This window comes from Melopsittacus undulatus, chromosome 11 (genome assembly GCF_012275295.1).
Source record: "Melopsittacus undulatus isolate bMelUnd1 chromosome 11, bMelUnd1.mat.Z, whole genome shotgun sequence".
Taxonomy (NCBI): Eukaryota; Metazoa; Chordata; class Aves; order Psittaciformes; family Psittaculidae; genus Melopsittacus; species Melopsittacus undulatus.
In genome coordinates this window covers 767,250-785,741 of record NC_047537.1, presented here as the reverse complement: position 1 = coordinate 785,741, position 18,492 = coordinate 767,250, and the positions used below count along the sequence as shown (strand labels likewise).

The 18,492-nt window shown below is 51.1% G+C and overlaps 1 protein-coding gene across 1 annotated transcript in view; it reads right to left on the bottom strand.

The window, feature by feature from the left end:
- COL5A1 (collagen type V alpha 1 chain) overlaps positions 1–18,159 on the bottom strand; it is a 129,853-nt gene extending 111,694 nt beyond the window's left edge. Inside the window, exon 1 of the mRNA XM_034067678.1 lies at positions 17,891–18,159. Coding sequence (XP_033923569.1) covers positions 17,891–17,990 — 100 coding nt within the window. The 5' untranslated portion in view covers positions 17,991–18,159. The remainder of the gene's footprint in view (positions 1–17,890) is intronic.
- Positions 18,160–18,492: the final 333 nt, after the last annotated feature.

Genomic DNA, 18,492 nt, shown 5'->3' with positions numbered 1-18,492 from the left:
GCACTAAACCCACAGCAGCCACTATTGGTGTTCTGCAGCGGTGACCAAGTCACGCAGGGACAAGAACTGGCTTTACAAACTGTGGGTCACGCCTACATCCCCCCCTTCACATAGTTCCTAGTAAACGGTTTACAATGTGATTTGTACATTCACTGTTCTTGGAAGCATCAACTACACCCAATAACCGAGATGTCATTTCAGGCCTTGCATTTGACGTGGAGAATTCAAACCCAAAGATAACATCTCATTGAAATCTGCTACTATAAAAGCTCACAAGAAATATCCAAGGTATCCATCCAAAAAGCTTTCCCAGGACTCAAGCGAACACTGGCCCAGACAAATATTTACATAATTATTCACATGGGTTTGTTTTAAATAAAGAGCCTTTTATTATCATTGCTTTGGCATCAACCATCTAATTAGAAGCCAATGACAGTTATAAAAATCACTGCGAGCTCTCCCAGCAGCACTGACAAGGACAAGTACTTGAGTGATGGGCAGCACCGGAGCCTGGGGCAATCAGGAGAGGGGACATCAGGAAAGGGTCCCGGGGGTCATGGAGGAGGGAGGCTTCTGCCTCGGGCTGTGTGCTGGGAACACCGAACACTGATGGGCAAAGGATGAGGGGCTCTGTCAGTAACAGCAACTCACAGCCTGGGTTGGGTTCAAGGGACCTTAAAGCTCCTCCAGCTCCAACCCCTTCCACTGGAGCAGCTGCTCCAAGCCCCTGTGTCCAACCTGGCCTTGAGCACTGCCAGGGATGGGGCAGCCACAGCTGCTCTGGGCACCCTGTGCCAGCGCCTCAGCACCCTCACAGGGAAGAAGTTCCCAATGTCTAGGAACCATGCCTGGTTCTCTGTCAGCTCCAACACCAGCACTGTCCTATGGCATCGGACAAGTCACTTCTAACACCTCTTTGCTTTACATCTGAGCTCCTGGGACTAAGCCTCTCCCTGAATGCATGCAGGCTGCTCAGCAAAGCAAACCAATTATGAAGTCCTACAGTAGCACACAAACATAATGTGGCTAAATGTAATCCACTTAAAGATGAAGATAAACACACACCAAGGCATTTATGGTGGCCTGTACTGAGCATAAATACTTGCACAATCCAGCTTTAAGGTGAGGTTTCAACCATGCTGCTGAAGGGGAAGAATAAGAAAACACTTCTGGCAGTAGGAAACAACCAAGAGGTTTGTTCAGAGCCACCTCCTTGTGCTCATCACTGGTGCTTGGTCAAACAAGTCTGTGCAGGATGCTCCTGTGCAGCCTGATGGAAAGGTGACCCTATACATCTGCAGGGAGAACCCCAGTTGTGCGAGCCCCTTTAACCCCAGCAAGAAAGCAATGAGTGCTCCCTCCTAGTGCAAAGGCAGACAGTAAATACCAGGTAACCTCCCACAAAGCACCAAAAAAAGATATATGAGAATGCATGTTTTCTACCAATTCCAGCTAATGCATAGAAGCAAATGAAGATTTCCTTCTGCAGTGTTCAGCTAAGGTGGTCACCAGTGCTGCATTTCTCTGTTGGGAAGAAAAGAGCTTTGCATTTCAGTAGCTCTATCTTGAGGACATCTTTCTTCAGGCTGTAAGCAGAAAACCCTCTCACCTGGGAAAGGGTAATTCCAGACTCAAGCTTATTCTCACTTGCCTGGAACTGGTTCATGGCACAACCTCTAAACCCGCTTGGAGGTTTAAAAACCTCAATCCCAGCTCTGATCAGTCAGGCCTGCAGTATTTGCAGACTGGTGGGATGATGCTTTTGATACCCTAATACATACAAACTGCAAGTCCTTCCAGGAAACTGCTTCTGTATCTTAACTGCAAGCAGCTGAGGTGACATTGAAAGAGGAGCTTGGCAACCCCATGAGCTACTTGGCACTGCCACGGGGTGAGCACTATAGCAGGCAATGGATGGGCTGACCCTGGTAGCAGTGGGGTGCTGAGCCCCTCAAAGCACCATTCCCTGCTTCCAACAGGGCCGGTCCTCACTTCCAGGCTGGAAAAGTGACTAAACCAGCAAACAAACAGGGTGACATAAAGGGTGGCACGTGCATGCTCTTGGCAAAGGGAGCCAGTGGGATTAACGTCTGTCTCATGCTAGCGCAGAGCAACCCGGCTCTCACCCTGCTCATTCAGCAGCTCCCACTGCTTCCTATTCTCTGCCTTTCCAGTCATGGAGAGGGAAGCTTAGGAAGACACTGGCCCCTTCAGTGCAGGTTTCCACCTTCCAGGTTGCCAGTGAAATTCACGTCCTAGTTCACACAGAGCCTTAAACCCAAACTCATGGATCTGGGGGAATCAGCAGTACAAAGGAGGACACATGGGGACCCAGAGGGTAAAGAGTGATGGTTCATCCAAATTGTTCTGATCTTCCAGGGCAGAAACTGGACAACTCTACAGAGATGCTCCATTTGAAGTCAGTGAAGTGCAGAACAGCAACACCCTGATACACTGCCCACTAAAAGCTGCTAACACTGAAGAAACAGGTTTCCATCAAACAACTGGATTCTCTAAAGGGAAACAAACTCCAGCTTTGTAAAGAAACCTGCTGAGCAAAGCTGAGGTTTCCCACAAAGCCTGGCACTGCCATGTGCTCCCCATATGACTGTTCCAGGCCCTGTTCTACCTGAGGAATAGGATATTACTTTGCTGTCAACCAATCCCAATGCATTAAGTGGTAATTTACTCATGGCAAGGTGATAAGGTTGGCAGTATCTGTCCCTAAGAGGTGGGTAATCAAAACCAACTTGTATAAGAACACAGCACAAGCAGCATTCATTTACATGATATTGAACAGCTCAATGTAATCACAGCACAGACACCCAAGTGAGATCTAACATCAACCTCAGGCAGAGCCAGGGCCCCAAGCTCCAGGGGTGAGACCCGGCTCCTGCACTAAGATGGGCAGCCCCTGGAAGCCATTTGGCTTCAAATGGTCCATCCAGCATCACTGAACTAACCATAGACTGGTTTTGATGTGTACTTGACTATAGCACAAGCAGAGTCCTCGTTCTCACCCTTTCAAAGGGTACGAATTGCAGCAGGTAAAAGAGCAGAGGAGCACATAAATCAATACCCTGACATATTAATGACTTCTAATCGGTTCTGTCTGTAGCATCAGACATTTACCTTGACATTATTCCCTCTATTTTTGTTTTAAGGGCTCACAACATTTCCTGTTAAACTTATGTTCTTCTGTTATCACAAGCAGCATAATACAAGGGGCCTTGAGCAAGGTCAAAGGTGTCAGTGAGAGATGAAGTGCATCTGCAGCTCTGAACACTGAACTGTACTGACCTGACCAGCCAATGCACTTCCCCTGAATCACCTGCACTGGACATTAAATGTTAATTAAACTTGCTTTATAAGCCTGAAACTGCAACTTCCTCTGCTGCTGCTATTCAGTCCCAAACGCATCATAACCTCCCCCCCAAGCACATGTACAAGAACCTGCCTCAACTACCAAGGCACTTAGCAGACCCTCCATAATAATGGATCAGTTATCCTGTTCTTTTCCTGGAGAGACCGTATAGCATCTCATGGGGTTCTGTTACTTTAGAAGGCACCATGGTTCAAGGGCACCCTGATCTCTGCCAAGCACATCTCTGCACCCAAAAAATACATCCAGAGCGGCTGCCCCATCCCTGGCAGTGCTCAAGGTGAGGCTGGACAGGGCTTGGAGCAGCTGCTCCAGTGGAAGGGGTCCCTGCCCATGGCAGGGGTTGGAGCTGGAGGAGCTTTAAGGTCCCTTAAATTCAAACCAGTCTGGGATTCTACAAAACAAAAGGATCATACAGACAACGGCACCAGAACGAGCCCTTTACAACGTGAAGGGATGAACAAGGATGCTCTGCTGACTCCAAGACACATTCAGAAGCGTTGTCACATCCACACGACATGGCAGCCCCCACTGTGGTACCAGCGCAGGCAGCTGAGGAGCTGCAGGCAGAGGGAGGAAGAGGCAGTAACTGTGGCAGGGGATGAATGTGGATCTGCAGAGGTGTTCCCTGTGAGGACCACAGAAGAAATGGGGCTGCAGGATGCTGCGCCAGGGGGGTCACTGAGAACAGCAGGAAGTGTTCCTGCAGGTAGGTCTGTGCCTGTGCAAAGACTGCAGGTTTGATCAGTAGCAACAAAGAGATTTTGATTGATGAGATATTGATGAGGTGGGAAAACAACTCTGCTGTCCATCACCAGGATACCACAGAGCAGATCTGCCTGTGGTGTAAGTCAGCATCACTGTGCTGGAATCCTGACAGGAGGGGACCGCTGAGTGCAGGGACAGATTCATCTCCTACACATGGAGGAGCCAGTCCCGGCACATGAGGAATCCCCAGGTCCTTTGTTCAGATGTGATCCCTGAAGAGCAGCCAGCAGGATGAATGAGGATGCCACTAAGAATGTTTCAAACCCAATGATGAGAGCAGCATTAAAATACCCACAGAAGCAATTGTCTGAGTCACAAATAGCTGCCAGCAGATGGAAAGATAACCTCAACTCCAAGTGTGCAGCCTCATCCCAGGGGAACCTCCCAACACACAAGTAGGAAACATTCGGGAAGTTTGGAGTCTTGCAATTAAAGTTCCTTCCAACTTAATCCAAGGAGAGAGGACTCATGTGAGCCAGCACAGCTGGGCATGCTCAGGTAGGGAAGGGAGCTGGAAAGCTTCCCCTAAACACACCCCCTGTGGTAAAGCAAAGGGGCAAAGGGAGGAAAGCAGCTACAAACAGGATAAAGTCCAATTAAAGGATCAAAAAATGACAGCTGCAGAAAGGCAGGAGCTATTTCCATACAGAGCAAAGGGTCAGTGGCTCATGTTGTCAAACATCCCGAAGGCAGGGAGGGAACAGACCCTTTGTGCAGGGATGGGGATCACGGGAATGGGATTCCTGGGTTGCTCAGGGGTGTTACTGTACTTAGCACAAAGGGGAGAAACAACAGAGGGCAGGAGGAGGGGCTGGTAGACAAGGGAGGGCTCACAGCACTGGGAGAGACACTGGGAAGTGTGGCCATTGAGGAATGGGAAGCATCAGGCCCAGGTAACAGCCTGAGAGGTGCAGAGACCATGGGGTTAAAATGGGGATTCCCAAGCTGGGCATGGTTAGAAACTCTCTGATAACAGCTATTTCCCAGGTAAATGGCAAACTGGCCTCCTGCTTAAATAACTGCTGGGAGGTGTCCTCTGACAAGAGGAACAAGGGTGCTCCAGGAAGGCAAAGCACTATTAGAAGGAATTACCCAGAAAAACCCTTACAAGAACATGCTCTTTTTACATGAAGCAAGATGCAGGATGGGATTAAACACACTTTAAAGCCCAGACACAGTTATTGTTCCTGTGAAGCCTCAGCTCTGCATGAAATACCAACTGGTTCCCTAGAGCTCCATAGTTCCCAGAGCCACGATGCCCAGACCCTGGAGCAAAACATAACTGAGACCTGCACTTTCTGTTACTGCTTCCATTCACCAGGACTGTCCTGAGACTCACCAACCCCATCCCCAAAAGCCGCTAAGCTGAAATCCAGTCCTTCATTGCCTGATTCAGGCACCCAAATCCCATGTTCACCCCTGGAGCTCTGCCAGTATCTGAGCAAAGCAACTGCTCTCCAACCCTGCCCAACTTCCACCACTGCTATCCCCAAAGAGCCTGAGAACTGGAGACATTGTGCAAATAAAACCCCAGTAGCATCCTGTTGGAGAAGGGCAAAAGATTAAGGGTAGGTATAAAGCTCACTGGAGCGCAATGGGAGACACCAGAACAAGCCCCTGGATACCTGCACTGCAAACACAAGCAGGACAACACCAAGACCCTCCCCAGGGTCTGCTGCACTTGTGCTGTGCACAGCAGAGAAGAAACCCAAGACAAAGTCAGTCTTTCCCTCACCATTCCAAGCCATTCTTCCCCCAGGACACATCCCTCCCTCCCAAGACCAAACCCAGCTTCCCCCATCCAGCTGCAAACCCACATCTTTACAGTGCTTGGAGCCATAGTTTAGTGGTTATGTGAAGGCTGCTCCTGCCATGGAGCCTGCAGCTTCTCCCCACTGCTGCTGAAAGAGAGACAAGACTCACTCCATCACCTCAGTCTGGGAGCAATTCATTTCATTGAGTTTGACATCTGAAATAAACGAAGGAACACGCTCCCACCATCTGGAAAAGTGAATGCTGACACTTCCAATCATCTGTGCATCCACTCGTGAGTGTAAGTAATGCTTGGTATTTTACATATGGAGGGAAGGTAAATGACACATTAAGGCATCAATCCATGCAGACAAGTCCAGCAGCCCAGCACCACTCATCATACAGATGAGCACGAGGCATGCTGAGTAGTGGCAGCAGCCAAGTGAGGTTAAGAAAATAGCTGGGAGACTGGAGACAAGGCGAATGCCAAGAGGAGTTATCAGGATATTTTGAGCAGATTGATTTATACATGGAGCATGCTTGATATTCATCACTAAAATAAGACATGAAGTGCTTTGTATGAGGGCACACACAATAGTTTACAAGGAATCTGGGTGTATTTTACATGCCCTCATTTATTACTCCAAGGGAAGAGAGACTTCTCCTAGCTGCAGTACAACTGATTTTGTCTTTACAAAAGGGCAGAGGTCACTTACAGTACACTCCTCTTCCCTTCATTAACATGCTGAGATCTCTTTTCCAGAGCAAGAAGGGAGGAGACATTCCCTTTGACTTTAAGGCAGACATCCCAGAAAAGACTGCACACAAACCCATGAGAGCCTGGGAAGGATTCTGCCTTTTCCTGGTGCCACCCTGGCTCCTCCAGCCCATTCCTGTCAAACTCCATCAGGACATGCATGCAGAGAATCTCCAGTTGCAAGCACATTGCTACATGAGTGGATAATGGAACACAGTTATTTCATACAAAACATCACGAGTCAAATTCACCTCTGCACGAATTCAAAGCAGCTGGAAACCCAGGTTAAGTGTTGCTGAGGTTGGTGGCATGAAAGAGGAGTTTAACCAGGAGTTTAACCAGGAGCTTAACCAGCCTAGAGGAAGATGCTCCACTAAGGCTGGGGCTGCACTACACAGACTGAGTCCGCCTGGTCCCAGCCCTTCACTCTTGCCAGTGGGCTCAACCCCTGTTCCTGCAGACATCCAGACTCATCACACTGCAGCCCTCTGTACAAAGGAAATGGGTTTCTGCTTTTCACACCCAGCACTTGGTAGAGCATCAGTTTCTCCAGTGGCAACTGCCTCTGTCCTAACATCTGCCTCATAGAGCATCCTCTGCCCCACATCCATCCATCCCTCCATCCCTCCATCCATCCCTCTGCTTGCTCTGGGAGGCTTTGTGCATGACAGAACACTTCTGAGTGTGGTAGCACAGAGGATGCTCTCAGCCCCACATGTCCCTTCCTCCCAGACTTCCCACCCATCACCAGCAGATTTCCAGGGGCACAGTGAGGACCATGGCTTGTCTGGAGCAGGTTATTTCTCACCCTGAGCTCCCCAATGATTATTTGTCACTAGGGTTTACCTCCTAGAAGAAGAATTTTCCACATGCCTTGCTCCATCCTGCACTGACTGACATTGCACAGGCAGGACATCCTGCCTGCAGTCACGCTCTCCCCCTGTCATTCACTGCTCACTAAAATGAGGAGTGTTGGAACAGATCTGATCCCCAGATACATTTCTTAGAGCACCTCTGTGGCATAGGAGAACCCACTGCAGTTTCACAGAAGCTCCCCCTCATCTCTCAGGCTTAGTTCCAGCCTTGCCATTGACTAAAATGTCCTATAAGATACCTGGAGGATGGGCATTTTACCACCATCACCAACATGAGCCCAGATGTCACAACAGGGGCAGGTAAATGGGGCCTCACATCCCACCCAGGCTCCTTAGAGGCCACATGAGCTAAAGCAAAGATGCAGCAGATTTCACCCCCCCAAAAGCAGATGCTTCAGCTTCACCCATGAAAAGTTCAGCCCCAGACTGGGCAGCCCAGCTCAGGCTATTTCCAGGCTGCAGGAATCCTGCTCCTTTTAGCAGCACTGCTGCTTGTTATTTGGGATGAGCATCCCCAGGGCAGGGAGGGCCCCGGCTGGTCTGGCCAAGGCTTTGGAGCAGGGAGCTGCAGGGAGGGGAGCTGCTGGGTCACCCAATGTCTGCTGCTCTGACTGAACCTTTCAGAGCATCCCTAAGTGCTTGGTGTAAGTGTAAGTACCTTCAAATGAGGAGCCCAAAGCTCTTCATGGATATTTCCACACCCAAACCAAGCTCCAGTTGCTGTTCTGGGTCATATTTCATGGTGAAAATCGTAAGCAGCACAGTGTTATCCCAGCCTGTTCCCCACAGCCACAAGAAATCACAATGGATTTTCCTAGGCTGAATCCCAATTAGTCTGTAAAATGCTCTGTAAAGTGCCAAGAAAATGTAGACCTATGGGCAATGAAGGCAGCGAGTCAAAGCAGTGGTACAACAGAGATGAATGGCTGCTCTGTGATTTAAGCCTGATGATTCTGTGCTATTTCACTGCCCAAATTCCCAAGGTCCACAGAAGTTGGGTCCCAGCCCTGTATCCAGAGTTCCACGTGGACACAGTCCTGCAGCAGTGCAGGATCCACATTGACACAGCCTTGCCCCAGGGCCCTAAGCCAAGAATATCTCAGTGTAAGCAGCAGAGGCAGACCAACAATCCTGGCCTGGCTTTCCCTCTGGTGCCCAGGAATCTCCTAAGCAGGGACCACTCAGAGACCGGGTACCAAGCACCACATCCAGCATCCTCAGGTAGTGCTGTCTGCAGGGATTCCTTCTCCTTGAGGAAGGAAAGGCTGATCCTGCCCAGCCATAGCTCTGCTCCACAGTCAGACCCTGCTGTGGGATTGGGTCTATGGCTGGAAAAGCAAGTGATGATGGAACGCTGCACCCCTTGGTGCTGGCACTGGCAAAGGGTTAAGTGCACCTGCTGCCTCTTCTATACATAGCCTTGTACAACAACAGCCTCCAGTGCATAAAGGCTCTGCTGCTTCCTGATATAGCTCTTTAATTAGAGAGCACTGGGAAAATGGATGTTTCCAGAGCAGATATGGCCCTTATTGTTTCCCTGGTTTGCATCCTGCAGGGAACAGGGACTGAAGCTTCAAGACAAGCCAGAGCCTGTAACAAGCACTGGGACCCGCTTGCTCCTCCTCCAGCCCCAGCTCCTGAGGTCAGCAGGGAAAGCATCCAGCATCCAGAAGGACAGATTGTTTTAATCTGAGCATCGGAGAGGCAGTGAGGGCCTTTCTCTCGACGTGCACAGGACGTGATCCCATCCTGCAAACCCTGCAAGAGAACATTCCGAGCAGTTTTCCTATGTGAGCACTTGCCAGCGAGTGCCAAAGGCAGTGACATGGATGAAAGCCGCTTCCTCCTCCCACCCTCACGTTGCTTCTGGAGCACAGTGAGGGGATTCTCCGGGATCTACCCTCCCTGTTACAGAGAGCAGAATGTCCAATGGGATTGAGGGAAAGACAACATCGGCCTCATCAGGAACAGCATCTGCAGCCGTGGGGCTCCAGGCACAGTCCTCATCCTTCAAGGAACGACAGCTTTCCAATAGGAGACACTGAGCAGCCCATGGTCAGGAACAGACGCTGTGCTTGGGGAGCCCCATGGAGAGGTAACCCCCATTAATACCAACACTAAAGTCACTGACCCAGTGCTTTGCTGCACAAGCCAGGCACAGTCCTCCCATGCCCATCAGCTGCAGCGCTTGGTCAGCATCCTGCTATTGCATCATCAGCAAATGAGTCCCAGTTCCCAGTCATTTGATATCACATGGAATTTATGTTGAATTTTCGGATCAAAGCTACACTGGCAAACTCCCTTGGAAGCTGTTTATGGAAGTAATCTTTCATTAGATGGGCAAGGAAAACAGTTGGCTTCATTTTCTATTGAAGGCGATCTTTTGATGGCAGAGAATAAGGCAAGATTCTGAAGCCTTAGCTGGCTGTTGGAGGAATCTGGTTTACACCAGAGGAGTGGCTTCAGGACAGAAAAATCCTATGGCTAGAAATAAGAATGTAAGTATTTCTAGACACTGTCTCTCAGGACTCGAGTTCTGCCACACACCAAAGCAGAGGGCACAGAGCATGCAGGGCTGTCTGCCCCAGCACATCACCCCTCAAACACATCATGGGCATCTGCCTTCCAGGGAAAGGCTGCGGCCAAAATGCTGGTAACCCCAAGAAAGGTGTTTTAGCCATGTGGAAAAGGAAACCCACAGGTACAGGAGCCCATGACTTAAACCCTGCCCCATTAAAAGCAACTTTAACAACTTCTGAACTGGATTCTGTGCCCTGGTCTCAGCCACCATCCCTGCTCTCCTGTCCCCTGTGTCCCTGCTCTCAGCCACCATCCCTGCTCTCCTGTACCTGCCCCAGCAGTACCTGTTAAAGGAAAACTCTGTCCCCATCCCCATCCCAGCCCCTTGGCACTAACCCACCAGAGCTCACCACTCCCCTTCCACATGCAGCCCAGGAGGCACATCCCTGTTTCAGTGCTCTGCCAACGTGGCTGGACCAGCGGCAGAGGTCACTGAGTGAAGCTTTGGGGCAGGAAATGAGAACACTGAATTTGCAGCTGTGCATTGAGTGTGGGGAGGGCAGGGATGGGCAGGCTCACACACAGCCCCCAACACCCTGCCCCAAGGATGGGGCAGGAACCGCACTGGGACCCCACTGACACCCATTGCTCGAGGTGCACACATCTCACCAGCATTTCAAGAGTGACACTGTCCCATGACAGCACCTTCACAGCACTACCAACCCCTGCTCTAGGTGTTGGAGGGGAGCAGCCTGACTGAGCACTGGTTTGGAGGAGGCCTCTGCTTCTGGGTACCACTGGCTCTATAAAGCAGCTGGGAACAGGAATTTACCAACCCTGCAAGCCCCAACTCCTTGCTTTGCAAAAGAGCAGCACTTCAGAGCATCACCCTCTGTGCCCAGCCTCCACCAGTAGCTGTGCTTGGAGCCCTTGAGCAGATCCCAGCTGAGATTCCCTCCTCTAACACCCCAAGCACAGTGGAACGGAGCTGTTTGGCACCAGCTGAAACACCTCGCTTGGAAGCACCTTTTCTTCCATTTATTCTGAGCAGAATGACACTTGTATTCACAGTGACTCATCTCCTTGACCTTTCTATTCACTCCTAATGCTGCAAGCTGGAAATAAGGACATGCAAACAATGCATTCATTATTCAGCTGGTGAACTGCAGCCCTCAGAGCAGATCTCTCCCCTGCAGCAGACAAGAGCACACACAGCAGACATCTCATTCCAGCACGTCCAGGACGAGCCCCCTCGAAGGCCACACAGACTTAATTCATATCTGAGGGGTGCAGCTGGAGGAGCAGCACCAAGAAGCACCATGTAAAACACTGCAGGAGCACCCGAGATGCTGGGAAACTGTCAGTGTCACCTCCAGGAATTCAGCTGCAAGGAATTCCTACTGCAGTATTGTCTTGGAAACAAAACAGGGGGTGGAGGGAGGAACAGCAGAGGAAAAGAGGCCAGCGAGGCTCTGGGTGAGGATCCATGAGCTCAGCCAAAGCTCAGCTCTCCCCTCTATACCCACACTCAGGAAACAGGCACTGCGGCTGACACACAAGTGGAACACTCAAACTCCACCTGATGGGGTCCAGAGCCCTCAGTGACCTCTCTGCTCTCCCAGGGTTCCCCCATCCTCTGCTTACAGCATGAGTTACAGCAGGGCACTGCAGAAAGGCAACCAAGGAAAGGGGCTTCAATCAGGTTGCTTAAAAGCCAAGCCAGGATACTTGCTGTTTTCTGTGTCCTGACAGAGCTGGCTGCAGGGCACAGCTTGCTCCTGCAGGGATGGTGCACAGGGTCATCCCGAGCTAACAGCAAGATTTAGCTGCATTTAAGCTTGGCACATCAGCCAGGCCTTCAGCAAGGCCTGCAGCTTCCTAAGCAGAAAAAGAGGTTCCCCAACCCTGCACCCTCATCCCTAAGTAGGAAAACAGGGAGTCCCTTTGGGTGACATCCAGACTGATGGCAAGCTGTTCCCTGAACACAGGTTTTGCTTTCACATCCTTCTCCAGTGCATCTAGAGTGGCAGGGCTGAGCCCCACAAGGAGCACAGCATCAACCATGGGAGACTTCAGGAAAGCAAACCCAGCAGGATGAAAAGAGCCTGGGGCAGAGCACTCAGAATACACTGGAATGGCTTCTACACCATCAAAAGAGCTGAATGTCACCACCCCACAGCCATCCCGGTGGTCTGTACTGCACACCATGTCATCCAGAAGAAACCTGTCCAAATTCCGAGCCTAAACCCAACCAACCTTCTGGATGTGCAGGGTGAGGCACTGGTGTTGCTCAAAGGAAAACACCATCCCAGGGAGGAAAGGTGTTTTACAAGTAGAAAGCTCTTGGACCACAACCAGGAACATAACCTGGGGCACAGGGATGGAAAGAGGCTCCTGGGACACTTCAGTGTTTGAAAGCACACCTTAGTGGTGTATCAGCATTAACTTTGTGTTAAAGAAGCACCACAATGGCAGGTTCCATACAGGAAGACAGGATCAGGCCCCAAGCATGGGAAATGGGGACTTAGCTAAAGGACTGAAAGTCCACAGCAGAGTTTAGGAAGCAGCTCTGATGCAGCTCATTCCACTCACTCCCCAAACCCCCTCTTCCTCTCCAGTCTATTACACAGTCTGACAGGATAACTTCCCCATTGCACATACATGACAGGCATCTCCCCAGCCTGGACAAGCCCCATCTCACCATTGTGAGAGCTTCCAGATGATGCTGAGAACCCTCTTGGCTTCTGGAGGCACAAAGAGCTCAGACTCTGAGCAACCAACCTCAAAAAATGCCTTTTGTGCAGCTCCTCCATTTATTTATTTTAGCTCTCAGGATTTTCCAGACACATCCACAGAGAAACCACAACATCATTGGACACTTCACTCGGGGCTCGGCTTCATTTCAAGAGCCTCTCAACTTGCCAACAGTAACCCAGTGGCTAATTATACCATGTTGCCAACTGAAGGTTTTTCCATCTACCATTAGGTTTCAACTAAGTTTTTCCATTCTTTCATGTCTCACTTCTGGTTTTGCTCCTTCTTCGCTGCCTTTTTCTTTGTTTCACAAAGGTTTAGTTTGTTTTTAAGAGGAACTGCTTGTGAATCCAGTGCCCATCACATCAGCTGCTAACAGTAACGCCTTTGACACAAGACAGGGTCCACCTGGGGTTTCCTTCCAACAGTATCTCCTAAAACCTCTCCAGAATGGCACCAGCATCCCCCAGGACCGGGGTTAGGGTTCAGTAAAGGACCTGAATGACAATGCCCCATCCCTGGCAGTGCTCAAGGCCAGGTTGGGCACAGGGGCTTGGAGCAGCTGCTCCAGTGGAAGGGGTCCCTGCCTGTGCAGGGGTTGGAGCTGGAGGAGCTTTAAGGTCCTTTCCAAAGCAAACCAATGTGGGATTCTATCTCCTATGCAGGTAGTGCAGGGAAACCAACAGAGAGCTCAATCTGAGCTCCACAAGAAGCATGCCCCATGTGTGCACGTGCCCCTGACACTGACAGTGGGACAACTCCTGCAGGTCTTCATTTGATCCAGTTCCAGCAGGTGACTGTTTCAGGCCTCAGCATTCCCAGGATACCCTCAAGAGGAGCAGTAACAGAGCTGCAGCAGCCAGGGCTGTCCTAAGCACACAAGCAGAGGTCTGCACTGGATCAAAGCATGGAAGTGGAAGTCTTCTTCCACACAAAGGAAGTCCGAGGTGTGTTTTGTGGTTAATTCCTTGTGTATTTCCCAAACAATCCCCATTCAAACAGCAGCCTCCAGTTATCAAACCCTGGGTATTGAAGAGTTTTAATCATGTTCTCCACAGAACCCAACTATTTGAAACCCTTCTTTGCAAAATACTTCAGTTTACAGAACAAAAGCTGCACCCTGAGGATCAGACTCCTCCTGAACAACCCAAGCAAGAGCACACGTGGGCGAGTGTGTATGTATGTGATGAAGTGCCAGACTCATACTTGCAGTGGAGCAGGGATTTCCCCTGTCTTAGGGCTGCTGCACCTCAAAGCCAGTTCACAGGGAGCACCTCCACCATGGCATACACAGACTGGTCCTTGCTTTTCTACAGCCAAGTATCAACCATCAGGTCAGAGAGGCTCCAGATGGGAGCCTCTGGAAGCCCATGGAGGCCGAGCATCCCCTGACCAAGATCCTGGGCCATGTCTGCAGCTGCAGTTTGCTGCCAGCCAACAGCCCCTGGTGCTCAGCTCTTCCCAGGTCCCCCTGTTCTCCAGATGAATCCACAGGCAACCACACAAACACATGAATAATGAACCCATGAATCATTATTGTGACACCTCATTTGGGCACTTTTATACACACACTATCCCCCATGGCCAGCTGGCCTGTCCCCCTTCCCTTCATCAGCCTTACAGGTTCGGCTCACGCAGCAGCATTCACAGCAGCACTGCTCCATGCAGTGTTTCCAAGTGTAGACTTCCCTGTTTGCATGGTATGACTGACATCCATCCTGTACCTGCCTCAGGTGCTGGCTCAGCCCCAGCATCCAGGTAGCATGGGGAGAGGGAGAACACTAGGAGCGGAGCAAAGAACCAGGGCATAGCACAAAAAGGAGCTGTTAAAAGAATTACCAGTTACTCTATAGAAGGAAACCCCTGAGGCTGAAGAGCAGTTCCTGGAAAGCATTGAAGCACTCCCACAGATTGATTTCTGAAGTCCAGAGAACACTCACATTACCTGAACCCCATCTATTAACTTGTACTTCACACAAATGCCTCTGCATTAGGGGCCTACACCACAACAGCACCTTCTGCTTCTCAGCAGCTGCTGCCACGCACTGGGTCATCGTAAGGACTCTGTCTGTAACCCAGAGCAGTTGTGAGAACACTCACTGGGAGTCTGTGCCCTGAACCCAGGCTGCAGGACACACAGGGACACTTTGGGTCACCAGAGATGGACAGAGAGCACCAGGAGCAGATCCCACCTTCAGTGTTAGGAGAAAATCAACCAGGTACATGCTATGGAGGGTGCAGGACATCCCCCGGCCATGCAGAGTCCAGGGCTCTGGGAGGGTGGCAAAGATTCTCATGTGGAGGTATGGGAAAATGAGAAGCTACTTGAGAAGTAAAGCTCAGTCTGACCATCACACACAGACACAGCACTCAGCCTTCTAACGCAATGAACCTGAAAGTCCATCTCCAACAAACCCAGCATCTAAGGGGCAATGAGAGCACCATTTAAAGTAAGGATGCACATCCCCTTTGGCTGCAAGCAGCAGGAGTAACACCAAGACAGTCTTGTTTATTGGGTTACCCTCCAGCATTACAGAGCAGAGGCAGCAATCCCAGCGGTGACAGCACACAGCCGGTAGCAAGGGCTTGGAAGTCCCAGCATCCAGTTCCAACCTGGCACTGCACCGACAGCATAATCCGGGTTTTACACTGGGGATCAGATCTGCCTCAATTCCAGACTCACACAATCCCATTTCTTATGTAAAACAATATCAACATTTCTGATTGGCAAAATAGTCAACAGAACACTTCTGACTGCCCAGATAAAGTCTGTTCTTCACCTCATTCTGGAGGAGTGGGGAAGAGCCAAGGGGAGAGGCAGCAGATGGTAACAGGACACTTGAGAGTTCCCAGCATTTTTATTGCTTTTAAAGGGCATTCCATGTATCCTGATTCCACTTTCCTTTCGCCACTAAAGGAAACTGCTGCTTCCAAAAATTTTCACCCAGAAACCTGATTCAATTTCATGGGGATTTGTGGAAGCAGAGGCAGATTCCAGCTTTGTCTGCGGCTTAGATTTGGGTGACATCATCTGCTAAAATATGGGAAAATGTGAGCTGGAAGGGCAGTGTTCCGAGGCGCTCGGCTCATGTCGCCTTGGACATGGCTATTCCTCTGGAAACCCTCTCTGCAAGTTGCCTTTCCCTTGTCTTTGTAGCCAACTGATGGATCTCCTATGAAAGATGACAGAGGGGATCCACCTCTCTCCATGCAGAGAAGCCAACTGAATGGAAACTGAAACAGAAACAATCTGAGCTGAAATCAAACCAAAGATCACTTGGAAAGATGGAAAAAAAAGCTATAAAGAGCATTAGGCAATGCCATCAGCAGCCCCAGCCTGACTCCTCCCTCACCCAAATTGTCTGATGTCCTATTAGGAGGCTCATTAGGAAAACTCCAAGCTTTTCACTGCAAAAGTCACTACTTGGGGCTGCCCATCAGCCCCACAATAGCTCTTCAGCCCTGCACAGAAGCATCAGCTCCCACCAGCTCCCTGCAGCTCACAGCTGAGCCACAGGTTTCAGCAAAGCAACCAGGTAACTTCTGAAAGGAGCAGGTCTGATGGTGAAGCTGCCTGAAGGACTTCTACCAATGGGCAGAATGTGTGAGGATGTTCCAAAACCATTCAAATATCAGCAAGGACACAAGAAAAGGGGGAAAATATCCTTTGGAATGGTTGAGGGAGGTGATAAAGCAGTTTTCAGCTACTACAAAGCAGCCTGATGAGGTGGCTGCATGAGAAGGGAGCTCCAGAGGAGCAAGCATTGCTCCAGTATCCCAGTCACAAACTGCTCCAGCAGCCCCACACTTCTGCTGTACAACAAACTCACTGCAGCCCCAACCACCGTTAACTTCAACAACGTCTGATGGTTTAGAAATGGTTTATTCCTCAACCAGCAGCTTATTTTCCATCTTGCCGAGACTCTGTGAGCAAACCATTCATGAAAGCATTCCTCGCACGCCCACCTCTTCTTCCTTAAGGTCATTTTAAGAACCTACAAATTACAATAGTTCATAATCGCGCTGCTATACACAGAATCCCACACGCGTTTGCCCTGGTAACACACAAACCACCCAGCAAACGTTGGGCTTCCCAGGGAAAAACACCCCGAGCCCACAGAAGTCAGGCTCAGAAGCTGGATGGATCCCAGAGCTCCACTCTCAGCACTTCACTGGTTCTCATTACCCCGCAGAGCTCCATGGCCTTAAACTTTTCTGGTTCAAAAGCCTCTTTTGCCAACGCACCGCTTCAGAGCCCGTCCCTTAAACCCGAACTGAAGGGAGCCCGGAGCACCGCTGGTTCCGAGAGCCTGCTCCAGGCTCAGATGTGAACACAAACTATTCCAGCAGACCCACAGCTCTCCCCCTGCCCTGCCCTGGCATTTCCAGCCCACCAGGGAAGGCCACATTTGGAAAGCAGAGCTCCACGTCCTCAGAACCCAAAGCATCAGTGGAACGAAGCGAAGTGGATGTCCCACTCCCGCAGGGTTAACACAGACATTCCAGGGTTTTTCCTGGCTGCGTGTCCGGGGCTGTTGCACATCTGGCGCTTTGCAGCTTCCTCTCGCCACGCTCAACAGCCACGATTCTAGGGACAAACCCTACAAAGAGGGGCTGGGGAGGAGCAGGGGGTGCCCCCCTCGAGCTCCAGCACCCGCGATGCGCGCAGGGAACCGGAGCTGCTGCTCCCTCCTGCGCTAAAAGTTCCTTCTCCCCAAGGAGAAGGCACAGGGCGAGGCGAGGGCTCCAGCTGCTCAATCCCGATACAGACCAAGAGCTGCAGCTCCAGGAGCACATCCTGACTTCTGCTCCACAAAACCGAGCCCAGCAACAGGCGGCCCAGCTCCAGAAGGCGAATAAAGTCTTGCTTTAAGTTTTCTCCCCCTTTTCCGGGCCCCCTGACAAATGGAGACTCGAGCGGCTGAAGGAGGCTCGGGGGTTTCTTTCCCTTTTTCCATTCTTTTTCCTCTGGAATGCCAGCGGGTCCGGACAAACGTTTATCCCACACAAATCCCCCCCTTTCCCCGACCCCACAACGCCGCTGTCCCGGGGATGGTGGGGGGGCTCTTGGATGGTCCTTACCTGCCCGGCCGAGGGACAGGGCACCCAGCAGCACCAGGGCAGCGGGCAGCCAGCACCTCCGTATCCAACTGCGCCGTTTCCACCGCGTGTGCGCATCCATGGTCCAGAGGAACCGGCACCCGCTCGAGGGGGAAACCAATAAAATAATAATATACAGCTATTTACAACCCCCCCCCGAGAGCGGCCGCTCTATAGAGCCATGTGCGGGCCGAGGGCAGCGGGGGCTCCGCACGTCCGTCCGGCTGCCGCCGACCAAAACTTTCCTTCCTCTCCCCCCACCCCTTTCTTTTCCCTTCTTCTCCTTCTTTTAAGCCCAAGGCCGGAGCCGTCAATCCCGGAGCAGCGCAGCCAACCGGGAGCGGGCGCAGCGGGGCAGGAGCCGCCCCCAGCCCGCCCCCGCTAAGTTTGAACGGTGCGGGCCCCCCCCCGGCCGGGAATTCCATCGGGAATCTGCTCCCCCCCCACTGCCGGGGCTTGTGGAGCATGGAAAAGGCGAGGATCTGGGCAGAGAATGAGGCTGTGGCTGCAGAAGTGCATAGGAAGGGAGCCCAGACCTCACTGTAGGACAACACTGGAGACCCTCCACAAAACCAAGAGGAGGT